The sequence below is a fragment of the Helianthus annuus genome, chromosome 5 (genome assembly GCF_002127325.2).
Source record: "Helianthus annuus cultivar XRQ/B chromosome 5, HanXRQr2.0-SUNRISE, whole genome shotgun sequence".
Classification (NCBI taxonomy): domain Eukaryota; kingdom Viridiplantae; phylum Streptophyta; class Magnoliopsida; order Asterales; family Asteraceae; genus Helianthus; species Helianthus annuus.
This window is the reverse complement of record NC_035437.2, coordinates 97,787,589-97,806,667: the sequence shown is the minus strand read 5'-3', so window position 1 is coordinate 97,806,667 and position 19,079 is coordinate 97,787,589. Positions and strand designations below refer to the sequence as shown.

Genomic DNA, 19,079 nt, shown 5'->3' with positions numbered 1-19,079 from the left:
CTATAGGAATGAGGTCGTTGGAGAAAGCTTGCCCAGCGAGGATAAGATTACAACCCTGAACTATGTGTGTTGCTTCTAGACTTTTACCATTAGCTAATTCTACGATATGTTTGGTGTTTAGGGGAGTTGATGCACATTTTAACATTTGACTAACTTTCAAAGACACATAACTTGTATCCGCACCCGAATCAAACAATACAGTAACATAAAGGTCGTCAAGAAGAAACTTACCCATGACTACGTTGGGATCATTTCTCGCTTCTCCCTGCCCCAGCATAAATACTCGTCCCCTAGCTTCGTTGCCATTGTTGTTCCCACCATTATTGTTGTTGTTGCCATTTCCCTGATTGTTGTTATTGTTGCGATTCTGGTTCTGGTTTAACTGGGGCAATCACGCTTGAAATGACCTTCAGCCCCACAGATTGTCCATGAGAATCCATAACAACTATTAAAGACAATATATTTAACGTTCAATATCCCATACTATTAAACATATAAAGCAAAACAATCATTACAGATATCAGTCTCAAAAACAAATACTGTTCCGATAACTCAGATTTATTTATTGGTTTCTAGACTTCTTAACTTGTTTCAGCATAGCATCCAAATCAACCTGTCATATATGTTAAAATAAAGTCAATACATAAAATGTAAAGGTGAGTACACAAGTTTGAATAGCATATAGTATGAAAAGCGTTTACACATAACCAGCATGTAACACGTAACGGGCGAAGCATGTAACTATCAAACAATGATTACAACTTAACCACGAGACTGCATTGTAGAGTATGCGCAACACATGTTCAGCGAACACGTGAAGTAAGGTAATGTGATCCCTAGCAACCCCTGTCCACGACAGGTGCTGAGTCCAAACTATAGTACTATCGTTGCTAGAGGCGGTATAGTGTAACACTGTATAAGCATAGTACAAGCATTCATAGATCACGTATAACATGCGGGAGCGGTTAGCGTTTATAAAGTGTTTGCTTTGTGTGTTGTGTTTTGATATAGAACGTATGTAACAGCCAAAGGTGCGTTAAATGAAAATGGGTTCGAGTATACTCACAGTGTGTGTTTAACAAGTAAACACAGTCTGGATTGGATTGAAGGGAGCGCGTTGAGTTAGCCTGTGTACGGAAACAGTAGCATAAGTCGTTGAGCAGAGTTTCGAATGGGTTTAAGTGTTCAAATGGTGATCCGAGCGAATGGGTATAACCCATTCGAACGGATGGGCATCCGAGCGGATGGCCGTTCAAATGAGTGTGTGGGTGTTTGCAAATCATTGAAAATTTGAAGTTTTGTGAAGACGTAGTTTTAAACAATGTGAGATATAGATGTCAGGTCATCCGAGCGGATGGTCATCTGGTCGGATGGCCATTCGATCGAGATGATCCATAGTTGGTGTTTTTGGTAAAATTTTCTAAATAACAAGTTTTGATTTTAATGGAAACGGTGTGATAACGTGTCAAACAACGGAAACGTACTAATTCCAGTTCATTCGATTGGATGGGCATCACTCCATTCGAACAACTCACTGTTCTTGATGAAGATTTATGTTTGACCCGTTAATCGGTCCATCTCTCCTGTGGAAATCCATTTTCAAGCTGACTCTCGACTAAAGAACTAGTTAAGAGTCTGGTTAAGTCCAGATTCCATCAATTTTGAGTAGAAAAGTAGAGAAAAGTCAAAAACAGATGAATAGTGTTGAAATCTTGTTGAGATTAAGTTAAAAGTGTGGAAATCCTTTAGATTTGAACCAATCTCGATTGAATGGAGCTCCATAACAGTTTGCCAAAGCAAAACGAGAGGAAAACCACCTGCAAGAGGCCCGAATCAGTGATTTCAAGGAAAGAGTTAGTGTTTGTGTATGATTTTGATGAAGAAAATGTTGTAGAAGTGATTAGAGATGAAGAGGGTACAAGATTTGAGAAGAAATGCTTACAAAATGGCCTTGAATCGCGATTGAAAGTGACTGAGAGCGTGTGAGTAGATGGAAGTGTCAAATCAGAGAAATGAGGGCGTACGACTAGTATTTATAGTGAGAGAGCGAGAGTTAAGTCCGTGTGAGTGGCAGCGTTAGGGGCAAATGGCCATCCGGATGGATGGCCATCCGGACGGATGGTCATCTGAGCGGATGGTCATCCGGTCGGATGCTCATTCGAACGGATGTCCATTCGGACGGCCGTGTTGTGTTTTGTTAGTTTTTCCAACTTTGTTTCGTTTGTTAAGCGTTGCGTTGCGTTTACTCAAGTTGCGAGTAAGCGTTTGAGCGTATAAGCAGCGCGTTGAATTCCACATAACATTAAACAAATAATCACACAATTAACACATATAACATAAGCAAATCCGTGTTTCGAGTTGCGTTGCGATAGAGTTTAGTCTAAACAAGCGATGTAACATGTGATAAAATGCGTTTGAAATAGTAAGCGTTGTAAACAGCGTTTAAAATGCGATAACTGCATTTTAAATAAGCGTTGCAAAATAGCGTCGTAATATGTGTTTAAAAGTGCGTCAAAAATATAGTTTAAATCTATTACATAAATCGAAATCTCAGGAGTATAAGTGATTAAGAATGAAAAGACGGCGATAAGTAATGACCCGAAAAGTCGGGTTGTTACACGGAGTGCACGAGAGGCGGAAGATCTCTATAAACGGAAAACAGGGAGTGTTGGTTTGTTTTTGTATATAAATAAAACATAAATCAAAAACCCTTAAAAATAGAAAAATTTAAAAACCAAAAAAAATATATATGTTTTTCTTTTGTCAAAAATTGAAAAATGAAAAAAAAAAATATGTTTGTTTTATAATTGTTAAAAAATCAAAAATTTGAAAAAAATGTTTATTGAATATGCCGAAACCCTCATGGCTGAACAAACATGATTAAACTCACAAGTGGTTGAAAATGGTTTTAACATGTTAAAAATCAATGTATTGTAAATCATGGGGGTGCTTTATGCAAACCAGAGCATGCTAAGCAGAAAATGGATGGCGAGATGAAGCTATCTACATCGGTTTTTATTTTTTAAAGAAAATTTGATAACTAACCCTGAAATTTTAAATGTTTTGGATTTTAAGAGGAGCAAAAATTTTGAAAATACAAAAACATTTGAAAATTTGAGAAAGCCAAAAACGTGAGAAAATGAAAAGAGTTAGTGTAAAAAGAGGAAATGATAGTACATCAGTAGACAATCACAAAATGCTAAAGAAATAGAAAGTCAAATGTGATAAACGGTCTCACTGATGATATGTCAGTAGGTTTTTACACACTCAGTAAATTGATTTCGAGATATAAACCTAAATATCAAAAACTTATTTATCTCGTGGATAACATCTCTCGATTATATGGACTTAGTACTTCGAAATTTCGTTTGAGAGATTGCCTGATTCTGAGATATTAGGTCTTTATACTTTTTGATATCTGGGGTATAATATTTTGGTCTTCTGATTTTGTGTCAGTAATGGCCTAGACCTCGTATAATGCTTTTGCGTGCTTAATACTTTCGCTCTGCATAAAAAATTGAAAAATATCGAAAGATATAAATCAAGTGCAGTTGTAAAGAAGATTCCTAAGTGGAACACACCTAATGTCGAGCCTTCATCTCTTTGACTGAACGGTAGTTTATACCTGAGCTCTCAAGGTCTCGCACTAACCCAGAGTACAAATATCAATATAGTATATTCACCTGTAAGACTAAATCTAAGGAATCTTGATACGAGAGTATATTCTGAATGGGGACACGCGAATAAGTTTAAGTTCCTAAAACACTAAATCTCTTATCTCGGAACTATTGAAGTTTGTGTGAAAATTTAAGTGGATCAGTATACTGACAATCTCAGTGAATCGTTTCTAACTCAACGGTGCTAGTGATTTGTCATAAACTGATATGATCCTCTGATATAAACTCAACAAAAATATGTTTATAAATATTTTTTATTGCATTTCATTAAAGAAAAATTACAAAAAGATTTTCGGAGAGTTTTAGCATAAACTTTGAAAAATACAAAAGATTTTGTTTCTACTTTATTTTCGATAACCGATGCTGAATGCTGAACTTCAAAGTCTAAGTATATTGAACATGTTTCTGAAAATAAACAAGTTCATTAATCTGAAAATAAACAGCTGCAATCGATGCTTCATTGGTTGAGCATGAAAAACTGATCTCCTTGCTAAAGGATGCAATGACATGAGCTTGAGAACGCATGGTCAAGCAGGCAAACAAACACCGTATGTATAAAGAGTTTAATGTTGATGAATGGGTTCACTTGAAGTTGCAAGTGTATCGGCAATACTTGGTGGCTGGATGAAAAAATCAGAAGCTTTCACGCAGACTTTTTTGGGTCGTATACCAATTGCAACTACCAGCCGGTTCATGCATTCACTCGGTATTTCACGTTTCGTTACCGAAGAAAAGTTATGATGCAAGCCCACCTTCTGCTACCGACTTACAACAATTTGAGGCATGCACTAAACTTGACTATCTACAAGAGGATGTTTTGAAGACATGTGTGGGCACAGACGGAACCACTGAACTGTTGATTAAATGGGAGAACAAACCAAATCAAGAATCCACCTGGGAATCGCAGCAAGATCTACAACTTCACTACCCCTATTTCAATGCTAACATTGGGGACAATGTTGCTTCTCAGGAGGGGAGTATTGATATGAGCAGCCCATTGACAACAGCCCAAGATGGAGCAAGCGCAAAGATCCAACAGGCCCAGGAAGGCAGGCCCAAGAGAGTTAGGGGGGCATTTAGTTCGCAGGAATTCAATGGAATTTAAGGGAATTGGAATTTGAATTCCATCTCTTAAGATGTTTGGTTCACAAAATTTGATGGAATTGAAATCCCAGTTTCAATCTTCATGTGTTTGGTTGACAATTAAATTGGAATTATGCATTAATTCCTTCAAATTCCTTTAACTAAAGGAATTCAAAATCCTTCCTAAATGTGAAGGAATTAAAGTAAATTCATTGAAATCTTCGACCGTTTCAACCCGCACCTTTCGACTCGTACCATTTCGACCCATACCGTTTCGACGCGAACGTTTCGACCCGTACCGTTTCGAATCGAACCGTTTCAACGTGAACCGTTTCGACCCGTACTGTTTGGACGCGTACCGTTTCGACCTGAACTGGTGGTTGTGGGTGCCGGGGTGATGGATTCTAATTCATTTGACAACCAAGCACAACAAAAATGGAATTGAGATTTCAATTCCAATTGGAATGTTTAATTTCCAAATCCAATTCCTTCAAATTCTAATTCCTATACAAATACCGATTCCAATTCCAAATCATTACACGCACCGAACGCCCCCTTACAGTAAACGCAAGAAATTCTTTGATTGACAAGTTCCATGAACCCACGTTTCCACCTAATTTATTTTGCATGTTCTCCTCTTTCCATACAAAGAGTGTTGTTGAACTCGTATCTCGTTTAAATTTGACAGGTTATAATTTAACAGTTAGGAATAATTAGGTTACTAGTGTTTGCATATTAAGATTCTCAACCACAATCAACATGCTCACATGTGCTACTTTATTGATTGTTATTCTTATAAAGTAAAATTATATACATTTATTTTGGCCCCGTAAAGATGCTAGACACGACGGCAACGACACCAGAAGGCAGTGCCCCCACTTCTGCCACGAGCGACGGCTATTTCTTCGTCAATGTAAAACCATATGAAAAAGGGATTCTTGGTGCTTGGTTCACTTTCATCATCTCCTTTAATGTTTATCTCAAACGGGTTAAATGGTCCGATTTTTATTCGAATTAGCTCAAACATGAAGGCAAGTATTCTCTTTTTCCATGAAAACCTGCCTTCAAATGTTAGGCACCCAAGAGCTCCCAGGTAGACACCGTTCTCTATCCTCCTTGCCTAAAATTTTATTTCATTATTACAAACATATGTACATTAATAGTATTAGACAGGTTTTGTCAACTCTAAATATAAATACTAAACCCCACTTAAAAAAAAAAAAAAAAAAAAGCCACAATATTTTTTATCCTAAGTTCCAAAGAACATCAATTACTTGTAATATTTTTATGAACATAAGATATATTAACATAGTTATGGAAAATGAACCCGAACTAGATGATTAAACCCGAAACCATAATCATTTCGGACAGATATTTGGGTACGCTGTTATTGAAAAAAATGCGGTAATGGGAGGTTATGGTATTAGATGATAGCCGGAGCATGCATACCCGTTTCCTGAAATCCTTACCCGTAAAAGATTTTTCCCGTTGTTCTTTGGAAATAGAACTAAATTTTACTTTTATCTTTCTAATATCCTTGAGTAATAAAACTATACAAGGATTGGAATAAGAAAATGTGAGTGAAAATCCCAATGGGTGGTTTTTAGAAAACTAACGGGTATACCCGATTGGTAATTACCTGACAAATACCATCTAGTATTGGGTCGGGTATGAGACTAGGATTACCAGTACCCACCTATTGCCATCCATCTAATAAGATATTCCACTTCAGTATTGGTACGACCTACCATACTCGTCCCACAACCGCAAAAACATTTATAATTAACCTCATACCCAGTCCAATAGTGGCGGAACCAATGTACAAGGAGGGGTAGCCCGGGCAACCCCTCAACTCCCTCTTCGTAGTGTAAAAATATCCTTCAACTTCGTCTATGTGGTGTAAAATTTTTATCTTTTTATACAAAGGATACCTCTAATCCCCTCAAAAAAAAATTGGGATACCCCTAAATTTTTGGGCTAGCTCCGCCACTGCAGTCCAACATGTTTTGGATCCCTAGTTCTGACGACTTATGGGATTGGGTGTATTCACTTCAAAGGGAAACTAGAATTTCATTTTATCATATCCATTATTGAACAAGAAATAAAAAGTCAAGGAGGCTTACAACTGCATCAAATCTTTGAACCGCAGTAATTGGAAAGTATTTACCACTTTTCAATCCTTTCTGCAGAATATTTAGCATCATAAGTAAAGGATATGTGGTTTAAGAAAACAAGAGTGAATGGCTAACCAAACCAAACCTGGGCAGTAAATATAAGCATCCAAGTTCTGCCAGGTGATTCTGATCCACCAAGAGTCTCACAAAACCTTGAAGGATCCAGTTTAGCCTTCTCAATCACTTTGAAGGCGGATAGAATCTCGGTTGCAGGAACCTTTCTAGTCTTTGCAGCCTTTTTAAGTAGTTTTACACTCTCTTCAACTTCCTGAACAAATATTAGCATTCTTTTAGACCATGCACATTGGGCATTATAAGGGCGTGAAGGGGCTTGATAACGCCCCCAACACTGCCCCGTGGGTGTTATAGGGGCATGAAGATGGAGAGGCATTTCTAGTATAACGCCAAATGAGGAGAAAAAATATTGGAAAACAATGATTGAAGGGCACTAAGGGGCGTTAACCATTACACAGTTTTAAGGGGCGTAATAATGCTAATGGTCTAATGATTAATGCCCTCTAATGGGCATTTTCCATCACATCAGCATCATAACGCCCCTTCAAAATTTTGTATTGGTTAACGCCCTTGAATGCCCATTCAATCATTATTTTCCAATTTTTTTCTCTCACTTGGCGTTATACCAGAACGTCTCTCCCTCTTTATGCCCCTATAATGCTCGGGTGGCAGTGTTAGGGGCGTTATCAAGCCCCATATATTATAATGCCCATAACGCATGGTGTCAGAATTTCGATCAAACCTCATGTGGGTATTTAACAAATAATCAAAAGAAGCAACAAAAACCACTAATACAACGACTGAGAAAGGAGGGAGTTGCGTACCTTGTTTGATGTTGATTGCACTTCATCTTCTTCTTGAACTGTAACGGTTACAGGGGAGCTGTACTCTTTTCCATCACTCACGGCTTTGATCTTTGTTACAGGCGATATAAAAATGGTGGATTGGATGGGCCTAAAGTTGCGATTTGGTGGTCTGTTGTGAGGTGAAGTAAAACGCACCACACATACGCATGGATTGGCGAGGGAAAACATTGTATTGAATTGGCAGGCCTGGATCACTCATTATCGAGCAACCAATTAATCCTCATCCCTTTTCTAGCCCTTCCTCTCTTTCTATAGAGTTACATATTTGGTCCTTGGACTTATGGTTGCCTTGCACATTTAGATAGTATTCATTTCCCGTAATGGAATGAAATTTAGATTCCATTCCTTATGATGTTCGTTTCAACCATTTGTTTGGGCATTGTAAACAATGATTATGGGTGATTTTAGGAACGCCCAGACAAATATAGCTGGAGAAGATGTGAATGTATTTTAAGGTATTAATAACCTGCTCCAAATATAACTATGCCACCGGCCAAAACATCCTCAAATTGAAACCATAATAACCCAAAATCAAAGCCCCAAACGCCCACAATAATACACCAAAACGCCTAGAATATTGCCCCAAGAAGCCTAGAATAATATCCCAAACACGCCCAAAAAGACCCAGATAGTATCCAAAAAAATGCCCAGAATAATACCCAACAAAATCCTAGAATAATACCAAAAAAACTCCCAGATGCCCCGACCCATAACACCCCTAAAACCAAAAAGTAAACCATTATGCAGCCAACCAGAAATACAAACCAACACAAAATACAAAATGAAATTAGAATTACATAATTGTTCAAACATCCAAACAAATATCATAAGCTCAAACAAATATCCCAAACCTATTTGATTATCATACATAGTTTACAAAAATTGTTCAAACACAATACTTAGCTATTCCACTTCTTGTTGTATCATTAAACACCTGTCTGAAAAACCGATACATGATGCTTTAACCAACACGTCGATTTTATTATATTGTGTAGTTACAAAAATACCCTTGTTCATATAATTAAATAGAAAAAATTAACAAACTAATTACCATCATGCCATTCATTTAATATCTAAAGATGATGCAAATCAACGGTCTAGAACTGTTCACACAGTTCACTCTTAGGACGTTGTTCACTCTAGAACCCTACCCATATATATATATATATATATATATACTAGTGCTAATACCCGCGAACTTCGCGGGTTTGCATAAATAATATGTTTTCGACTTATTGACAAAGAACATTATACGTATATGATGATCATAACGAATTTCTACGAAGAAAATTATTATGGAACATTGCCACATAAAATATTAAATTACATAAATGAAAAAGAATTATATAGATATCATATTTATCATTTTTTATTAACAATTACATATCAAATCTGCATTCATAATATGAAATTAAAAAACTGCAAACAAAGCGACCATGCGAAAAGACTGGTTGTATGCAAAACAAACCTTATTTGGATAACGATTGCACTTCAATTTTAATTTTTCGTCATGGCGATGGAACACTACTGATACACACGAAGTGGGGTACATAATTATGAATTTAAGAACAAATTATTAATAAATAATAACTTATTACCCTTAAAAAATTGTAAATTTTTGCTCGTGTATCATAAATATATGTAAACATTACCACAAAAATATAAAAAAACAAAAGAGAAAGTCAAAAAATACATGTTTCAAAGAAACTTACTGTCTGTGTGCTTTGATATATCTTCACTGGTCTTCAACACGTCATCTTTAGTAGTCACCCTTAAAGAATTAAACTCATGATCATGCCGATCATTACTATCTAACGCGCTCCTGCAGCATTCATTGTTATATTTTACCGTTACCTGTTTGCATCATGCTATGATTAATATTAGAATAACTGCCAAAACCACAAAGCTAACACTAAATAAGATAACTAACCTGATAAGGGTGTCCACTGCTGTGAGATGTTGTTTTCCCATTTCAATCACCGAGTCATGTGTTGTTTTTGAATGGTTTAGAGCCGATACAGTAGCATCAACACTGAATGAAAGAGCCGCAGTTTAAATGTAGGATAATTAACCAAAGGAGATTGCAACTTAAAAACTATGCAGTTAATGCGGTAATATATCAGATATAAGTAATTTTAATATCATGCAGAATTTATATATATAGCAATTTAACACTAACAATTCAGTGATATATCGGTTATACCGGTCAGATATTGGTCAATATCGCCAATAATATCGATCGGTCAAATATTGGTCAATATCGCCAATAACATCAATACCGATCTTCTGACCAATATTTTACACTGATGTATCACCGATATTAACCGGATAGCTTGAAAACAACTTTTGCTTACGTTTTTTGTAACACCGACTCGAAACGACAGTGTTTTGCAGCAGCAAAAACTGCATTCTCTTTAGCATCGTTTTCCGCTTGCATATAGAAATCTTGCCATTTTCTTTTGGCATTCGATGTGATTCTGTCAACAGATGACACGTGTTGTTCCAAAACCTTCTTGCCTCCTGCAGCCGTTTCTCTGATAGTTGCGAGCCGAGCATCCAGTTGTACATTCACGACACTACATGTCCATGTTTTGTAAAGTTCAGGGATTGTAGGAATCACCAACTTATTAACACCAAGAGAATTAGATATCGTTATTTCTTTTATGTGAAATTACGACAGTATACATAATTCTTTATTGTACCTGTAGAAGAACATGTAAAATAAACAATGAGCTTAGTAGCCACGGTTGAATTCTCCGGGGAATGATCGGCGATCAATAACAGACATTCCATCCAATTTTGTCCTTCCTTTCTTAATTATTTATTTATACTTTACTTCAAGTAAGTTTACACAAATGACCCCTGTTTATTAAAGTTAGGTAATTTACATGAACAGTCCCTGTTGTTTTTTTAAGTAAAAGGTTATTTTAGTAATTTTACCTAACCTTAACTGAAAATTTAACGAAAGTTAGCCTTAATACCCAAAGGTGTTACAAAATCGAAACCATAGAACCTAAACCCGTTAAAAAAATAGTTAGTACTCAAGGGTGTTACTTTGAATAAACCACAGGGACTATCTGTGTAATTAACTCCATTCTTTAATTAATAACCAACTAATTATAAGGAAAGGTAAATTGAAATTCACCTGTGACATGCATCGCTCCACATCATTGCTTTTGTTCTTTACACCACACTTTGCCACTATAAAGTATTTATTAAAATACCTAACCTGTAAGTTACATGTTGAAGCTACTTGAACAACCTTCTAACCAAAAAACAACATCTATATAAGAATATTATATGGATCATGATCAAACACTGCAAATAAAGTACTTTTGTTTACATTTACATCATGTAATAATGGCATTTAGATTAAGATTTTAGAGTTATCAACTAACATAATAGGGATATAAAAACCACAATGAATTAGGGTAATGACGTGCTATTTAAAATCTAAACAAACCTCAAATGAAGATTAACAAATTAGCAAATTAGTACATCATTTTAAAGTTTTTAAACTGAAATCAAGTGCCTAAAATCCCAAGAGCTGGTGATCTGACCCATACTGGGTCATATGACCAGTACACACACATATATATAGTACATTGGCATTCCTTAATCATGTATTGCCTTAAATTGAAAGACCCCCATCAACACTAAGATTTGAATTTTCTTTAGCATTTGTGATTTCGCCAAAAAAAAAAACAATTTAAATGGCAAGCTTACCTGATAAGACGTCATAGGTTGTTGCAATGGCTCTAACACAACCCGATAGTGAGAGTGCTAATCTGATTCATTGTTGTTTGTGATTCCATATAGAAATAGTAATGTGATGGAAGCTTGATCTGAATAGCAATTTTAAATTAACAAATGAATAACTAAAAAGAATAATGCCCTCAAAAAATAAAACTTCCAGTTAAAATAACTCATTAGACTGAATTTGGTGATTAGATTAAGCCATTCCCTTTGAGAAGTCACCAACTTGTGACAGAGTTGAGAACGATGAGACTTCAAAATAACTCGATTTCTCAACTGCTTGTTCAAGGGTTAATATAGGTGGTTATGAGTCTTTAATATCATAACCAACAATGGTTGTATATGTTGCCATGTCTCTGCAACCTTAAAATCTTTGTTTTTTCAAATTTATGTGCATTCAACATGACTTTCATCAAGAAATAAAAGATAATATATTTAACAATTTTACAATTTTACAATCACAACCCAATTATCAAAATCACATAAACCCTAAATTCATCTTGCAAATCATCAACAGGACCCCCCCCCCCAACAAAAAAACCCTAATTCAACTACTCAACATCATTAAACCCAACCACAATCAAAACCCACTGCATCTAATGACATTGATATCGATTGAAAAAATAATCGCAAGCAAGTAAAGATTAAACGTTTATGAAACAATAGGAAGAGATGTTTACCTCGTGTAACATGAATGTTGGGGGCGATTAGGGTTTTGAAGCGATTTAGGAGAGATCGTCGATCTAAGTACTCGCCGGAACCCTAGGCTTGACTGGAATCTGATATGTCGCTGCAGTACGGGTTTAACCCCACCAAATCAGGCACCGATCAGTGGTGGAATTCCATCTCTACCGAAAACACCTAACATTGATGCAGATCTGACTGTTGATGAGACATACAAACCTGTTCTTGAAGAACATCCAACCATGGATCACTCTAAAATGAAGATGAAAAGTCATAGCATTTGTGTGTTCGTTCATGGTAAATAAGAGAGAGAGAGAGAGAGAGAGAGTTTAACTTTTAAATTTTGAATTTTGAATTCTGGGATGAGGTGAAGTAGTTTTGCAGAGAAGGAAAGAAGGAGAGAAGAAGAAGACGGGTAGGAAAGGGAAAGAATTGGGGATAGGAATTTGGCTGGTTGCTTTGACCTGCAGAAGAGAGAAGAGGGAGGAAAGAGGTCGTGGACCCCTTCTTTGTTGAACACGTTAGTAAAGTGAAGGAGAGGTTGACATGTGTTTAGGTGGAATGTGGGAGTGCCAAGTGGCAGAAACCTTGTTCATTTATTAGATATAGAGATAGGATAAAGATCCTTTAGGAACCACCCTTTATTACGGGAACCGCGAGAACCAATGTGAACACATGGCAAACTTGTAATTAATTGATATTTAATAAAAAAACACGCGCTCCTTTATTTCCAGCCCCTGTTCGCTATCTTCGTTGACAATCTAGGGTTTCGCTGGAGATTTTGCTTAATCGGCGACGGCGATCTACGGCGGTGAGTTTCACGGCGGCGATCTTACAGGGGATTCGATTGGGATACTGATTACGGCGTTGGGATACTGATTTCGGCTACATATGGCTTCGTCTGACTCATCTCGTGTTGGAGTTGAACATACGGCATCTGATGATCATCATACAACATCTTCTGCATATAATCCACATCCCGATTCTAGTTTTTGCGGCCCATCTGATGTCAATGTCAACCCTATTTCTGCCGTGGGTCCGTCTGATGTTGATGTCAACCCTATTTCTGTCATGGGTCCATCTGATGTTGATGTCAATACGTTACCTGCTGTTAATCCAAATGAAAGTTTCAATCATGTGTTTACAACAGTGGCAAATCGACACACCCTTCATGGGTTTGAAATACAGACGCTTGATTCCATGTTTACATCAAGCAACGTAGGCTCTGAGACTGCTCATTTACCTGATCAATCGTTATTAGTTGACACTACATCTACTAGTAACACCACATCTACTGGTACAGCACCTACAAGCACAGAACATCAACACTTACAATTCATTCGGTTTGAAACTAAAAGTATTTTATATCCATTTTATGTAAATTGTGACTTGTTCAATGATATACTCCTTTTGCATCATGTTCACAATTGTTTTCTGCTGTAAATTATGATTACTCACTTGTATATACACATGTGCATTGTGTTAACTGCATGTTTACAATTGTTTTATGTTATAAAGTATGAATTGTTTTATGTTGTAAAATATGATTACTCAATGTTATATGCACCTGTGCATTGTGTTAACTGCCGCATATTACAAATTATGCATCATATTTCAAATTATGTTACATTGCAAATTTATGCACATGTGAATTATGATTGAAAAAAAAAATAACTTATGACCTCGTACATCAACTGTCAATGCACATGTGCATATTAATCACAATTATACTATTCGTCCATATATCATGTTGACAATTTTTTAATTTATTAATTATTTCTCACAATTTTTTAACTTATTAATTATTTCTCACAGGAACAATTACGGCTGCCATGCATGCTACACCTAACGGCACCCCGTATTGGATACCTCAAGTTGATGTTAGATATCTTCCTATTATAAACAGTATATTTACCCATTGGGAAGATATTGTTATGATGTACAATACGTATGCTACACAATCCGGGTTTTCTACTCGTATCGGACATCGAAGAACAAAAAATATCATGACAATCCTAATATGAAAATCTGCACTCATAGATATATATTATATTCTAGAGAATGTCAACCACGGGTCCCAGAATCTGACCCCAATGCTCCATCCAAAAATGCTCCAACCATCTATGATAAATCCAAGAAACAACACAGACGAAGCCGATTCACGGTCTCCGGGTGTCGTGCGCGTATCAAAGTGAGATATGATGGTGCTACCAAACAATACAAAATATATGATTTCATCGTCGCGCACAACCATTGCATGATTGGTAGCGATAACGTCAACATGTTAAAACAAAACAGGAAACTTGGATTTGAAGAGCAATAGTTCATCCACAAAGTTAGTCTTAACAAAATCGGCCCAACTGTTGCACATAACATTCAAGTATCATTTAAAGGCGGACCTCAAAATGTTCGTGGCACAACAGAAGATTTCAAAAATTGTTCTAGAGATATACGTGCATTCATCAGTGAACGCGATGCAGACATCCTCTTACATACCATGAGATCTCGAGTTACTAATCTTAAAGATTTCTATTTTGATTGTCTCATAGTTGAAAATGACTTGCGATCGTTCTTTTGGGCTGATTTCGTATCATTGCGAAATTACGAGGCTTTTGGTGATGTGTGTGCATTTGACGCTACATATGACACCAACAAGTAAGATACTATACTTTTCAGCATGTGAAATTATTAATATTTTTTTTAATATCATATGTTTTACTTACAGATACAAAATGATTTTCGTGCCATTCACCGGAGTTGATCATCACAAGAAATGTGTTATCTTTGGCGCTGGCATGTTATACGATGAGACTATAGAGTCGTATACATGGTTACTAAACACCTTTCTGGCTGCACATAAGAAACAACCAATATTTGTTCTCACTGACCAAGACGCATCAATGAAACAAGCCGTATCAACTGTTTTCACAGACTCTATCCATCGTTTGTGCATGTGGCACATAAGGAGAAAACTTCCATCCAAGGTAAACACTCTATTTTAATATTAACATGGTTTCAATTAAACTATATAATATGATTAAATAATTCAAATTATTAATATTCACGTTTCCTCATTTACAGATTTCAAATGACATCCTTGATAATACCACTCTTCGTTCGTCAATACATAAGCTGTTCGTCAATACATAAGCTGGTGTGGAATTTATTCATCACACCACAAACATTCGAAGAAAGATGGCATGTATTAATGGATGAATATCACCTAGACAATCATCCGTGGCTTTGTGAGATGTTTGATATACGGCATGAATGGGTCCCGTGTTATTTCAGAGAGATACTGATGTGTTGTTTGATGAAGACTACATCAAGATGCGAGAGCTCAAACGCGCGTTTTGAAGTCAACTCGTCAGAAACTAACACATTAGTTCAATTTCTAATGTGTTTTGAAACTAGTATTGATGCTCAACGGCACACACAACAAGATCTCGAATTCAAAAGCGATATGTCGACCCCTTGCTTATATACCGGTCTTCGCATAGAGGCACACGCGTCCGAAACATACACATGGTCCATGTTTCTTGGAGTTCGAAAAGAGATATACATGGGCATGTTCCATTGCATGCCAATTGAACGTCCTGGAACGACCAACATAAAAAAATTACACCGTTCGTCACTGCAAATCAAACATGTCTTATGTCAATGAATTCGAGGTATGTCCTTACTATCCAATATGTTTTAATGTTCAATATACACAACATAACTACCTAATATGTTTTAATATGTTTTAAGTACCTAATTATGCACATATGCATGTATCAACAAACGTATTTGTGCATGATACCCCCAATATACCATTACTACATATTATTACTACATATTAACCTCTGTTTGATTAATTTTTTTATGCACATGTGCATGTATCAAATTTTGTCTTATGTTATATCTATTATAACTGTCTGTTTGATTAATTTTTTGTTATGCACATGTGCATATATCAAAATTTGTCTTATGTTATTCACTTGTGCATATTACCCTTCATGTATTCAATCTATTTATAATATATGTTATGCACATGTGCAGGTGTCGCTCAATGTACCTGAACAAACAGTAAGTTTTACATGTCTTGGGTTCACTCGTATTGGATACCTTTGCCGACATGTATTCTGCATATTCCGTTACAACCAAATTGAACGGATACCGTCCTACTACATCATTCCACGTTGGAAACGAGATGCGCCTCCCGTCAGTTGTTCGTAGCATATCTAACATTTACTCATCTAACAACAGCGAGTTTGCTATCATCCACAATGAAATAATGGATTTAGTCACTCAATGCATAAACCAACTCAGACGCAATCCTGATCAGCTATGTTCCTTATCTTCTGAGATCAAACGCATCAGAAACCGCGTATTCGAATCGTTCCCGTGTGATCCTCAGCCTCGTTCCGTTCAAAAACTGCAAACATCAGTGACATATTAAACATACCTTCAAATCTAAGCACAAGTGTCCATCCTCCGCAAGGTATTAGAAACAAAGGTTGTGGGACCAAAAAACAACGGATCGGCCCTGGCGGTCAAAACATTAAAGATAAACGAAAGAAGGCCGGTAAACGACAAAAAGTTGCCCGCTTATGCAACAAATGCAACAAGTATGTATTTGACCACGATTCCCGTAATTGCGACAAAATCAAAGCTGCCAAACTTGCTGCACGAGCAGCTAAACGTGCTGCTACTATCGCCGCTGGACTACCCGCCCCGTCTGATTCTGATTCTGATGATACTAATGTTGATCTCGATGACACCAATGATGACATCGACGAGTATAATTCTTCTGATTACGATGCATCTGAATACCCGTCTCCATGCAAAAACCTCCCGTACCCGAGCGAACAAATGTTAGGCGTGAATCTGAACATTCTTTTGAGCATGATCAAACCCTTAGGCGTTTAACCAGACGACGCAAACCATCCAACATAGCTCGTGATTCTTGATTGATGTATTATATATTACAATTTATGATTACTGAACTTATCTAATTAGACTACCAATGTTTGTTTTGTTTATTTTTTTATTAATGCCCACTTAACTTACATTATTGATATTGATGCTTAACTTGTAGTATGCACATGTGCATATGTATTTACAAGTTGTATATACTGTTTTTTAACCCACTTGTTTATCTATATAATATTGTTTAACATTATACATGTTACTAATATGAATTTAAAACCATTTGTTAAATATACCCAATTGTAATACATTATACAAACTTAACCTTTAATCTATGCGTTTTATCACTTTATGCACATACTGTATGCACATGAGCATACGGGTCGTTTAATTTATTAATCAACGTAACATGACATATTTTAACAAACATACAAATTTTTAACTAATAACATGCATTTATATCACTTTATGCACCTGTGCATATGGGTCATTTAACCATATTATTGCACATGTGCATATCCAAACGACCATAACATAATCCAATTATCAACTAATTAGTTATCAACTAATAACTAATTAATTATCAACTAAGTATCAACTGATGTAAACCAAACATAAAATGTGAAATAATAAAACATAAAACGTCTAACCATGCACATGCGCATATCAAATCAACCATAACACACTCCAATTATCAACTAAGTACCGACTGATATCAACCTGCATCACAACAAGTATACATGTCTAACCAACCAAGAACATAAAATGTATAACCAAACAAAAACATGAAATGTGAAATAAGTTGTAGCCTACACACACAGCCTATATTTTCTGATCCGTTTTCCACTTGCTAAGCATCCTCCAACATTCTTCTTGTTTCAACGCCTCTTCGTTTAACATCTCCCGCACCCTTTCATCTTTCATTCCATGTATCGTCTCCCTTGCGAGCTCCATAACGGTTCCTTTATATACGTTTGCATCTGATAGCAGCAGTTTTGTCGCTATTTTCATTCTCAAATTTTTCAGCTGTATCTTCTGAATAGCTTTATTGGTACTAAAACCGCATTCAAAACTAACATTGCTACCTTTATACATTTCCATGTGTCACATCGTGAACACACCGCAGTCGTTAAAATTGTCAGTCGTTTCCCATCCCAACCTCTTTCTCGTCACATTTGCGTTCACCATGCGTGATGCCGTTGGGTGTCCAACATCTTTCAAATACCCAACAATGTAATGTTTCTGTAATGCATAAATACATTGTCATAAATAAATATAATTATTCACAAATATAACACTAAATATAAAATACATACTTACCACTTTAGATGGAGATCCTAAACTTATAAAACTCGTTCCTTTTCCTCTTCCTTTTCCTGATGTCATCTTGTAATACGCGAAGCTATCATGCATATTATCAACCACTTCAACCATTGCGTTATCCAAATCAAAACAAATCATGTAGAAATGTTTTTTTCAATCATGGGTACAATTATAATGTTGAAATCTCTCAACTTCAACAGTTCGTTGTCACACTCAACCACCTCTTTCAGATGCGATGTTATTGTTGCAATGCCCTTTTTATGTTTGTTTCGCCTTTAGCATATACTCTGGCTGCACATATTACATCAATACATGTCATGCACAAATAATATTTAATGTATTCACAATTGTTTTTAATCATAAATTATGACACACTTACGATTGTCGGTATAACACCATAACCTCCTTTTTCCTGACGGGTTTTCTTTCTTCTCCATATAGTTCAACAGTGCCGCCCAACAATCTATTACATTTTGTGAAATCCACTTTTCTTCTTCGAGTGTGTTTATAAAAAATGCTCTGGTTGACATCCCATGTTGAGTTTCAAAAATATAGTTGCTACATACATCACATACATTTCATTAATTTTC

The 19,079-nt window shown here is 36.2% G+C and overlaps 2 protein-coding genes across 3 annotated transcripts; both read right to left on the bottom strand.

Annotated features, from left to right (window-relative positions):
• Window positions 1-446: 446 nt before the first annotated feature.
• LOC110940838 lies at window positions 447-8,043 on the bottom strand. 2 transcript variants are annotated; one of them, XM_022182413.2, is made up of 4 exons: window positions 7,774-8,043; window positions 7,020-7,202; window positions 6,884-6,943; window positions 447-613 (listed from the first exon to the last, which is right to left on the bottom strand). In XM_022182413.2, exons 1-4 carry the CDS (start codon window positions 7,981-7,983, stop codon window positions 563-565), a joined length of 504 nt encoding a protein of 167 aa, XP_022038105.1. In that variant the 5' UTR covers window positions 7,984-8,043; the 3' UTR covers window positions 447-562. The 2 variants fall into 2 exon arrangements, with proteins under 2 accessions (XP_022038105.1, XP_022038104.1); XM_022182412.2 differs by lacking the exon at window positions 447-613 and adding an exon at window positions 5,471-5,880.
• Window positions 8,044-9,395: 1,352 nt separating this feature from the next.
• Window positions 9,396-12,816, bottom strand: LOC110940839 (kinesin-like protein KIN-5C). Its single transcript, XM_022182414.2, has 6 exons — window positions 12,252-12,816; window positions 11,542-11,660; window positions 10,961-11,044; window positions 10,170-10,438; window positions 9,746-9,847; window positions 9,396-9,637 (listed from the first exon to the last, which is right to left on the bottom strand). The coding sequence occupies exons 2-6, from the start codon at window positions 11,554-11,556 to the stop codon at window positions 9,514-9,516; spliced, it is 594 nt and encodes a 197-aa protein (XP_022038106.1). The 5' UTR covers window positions 11,557-11,660; window positions 12,252-12,816; the 3' UTR covers window positions 9,396-9,513.
• Between the last annotated feature and the right edge of the window lie 6,263 nt (window positions 12,817-19,079).

Bases quoted from the DNA above. Each gene is read 5' to 3' on its own strand.
- LOC110940838 (XM_022182412.2), bottom strand. From the start codon at position 7,983: ATGTTTTCCCTCGCCAATCCATGCGTATGTGTGGTGCGTTTTACTTCA. The intron at 7,203-7,773 runs GTACGCAACTCC...ATATTTGTTCAG, and splicing joins TGCAATCAACATCAAACAAG to GAAGTTGAAGAGAGTGTAAA. The intron at 6,944-7,019 runs GTTTGGTTTGGT...AATATTCTGCAG, and splicing joins TGCTTATATTTACTGCCCAG to AAAGGATTGAAAAGTGGTAA.
- LOC110940839 (XM_022182414.2), bottom strand. The intron at 10,439-10,960 runs GTGAATTTCAAT...GGTGTTAATAAG, and splicing joins TGGAGCGATGCATGTCACAG to TTGGTGATTCCTACAATCCC. The intron at 9,848-10,169 runs GTAAGCAAAAGT...TCTTTCATTCAG, and splicing joins GAGTCGGTGTTACAAAAAAC to TGTTGATGCTACTGTATCGG.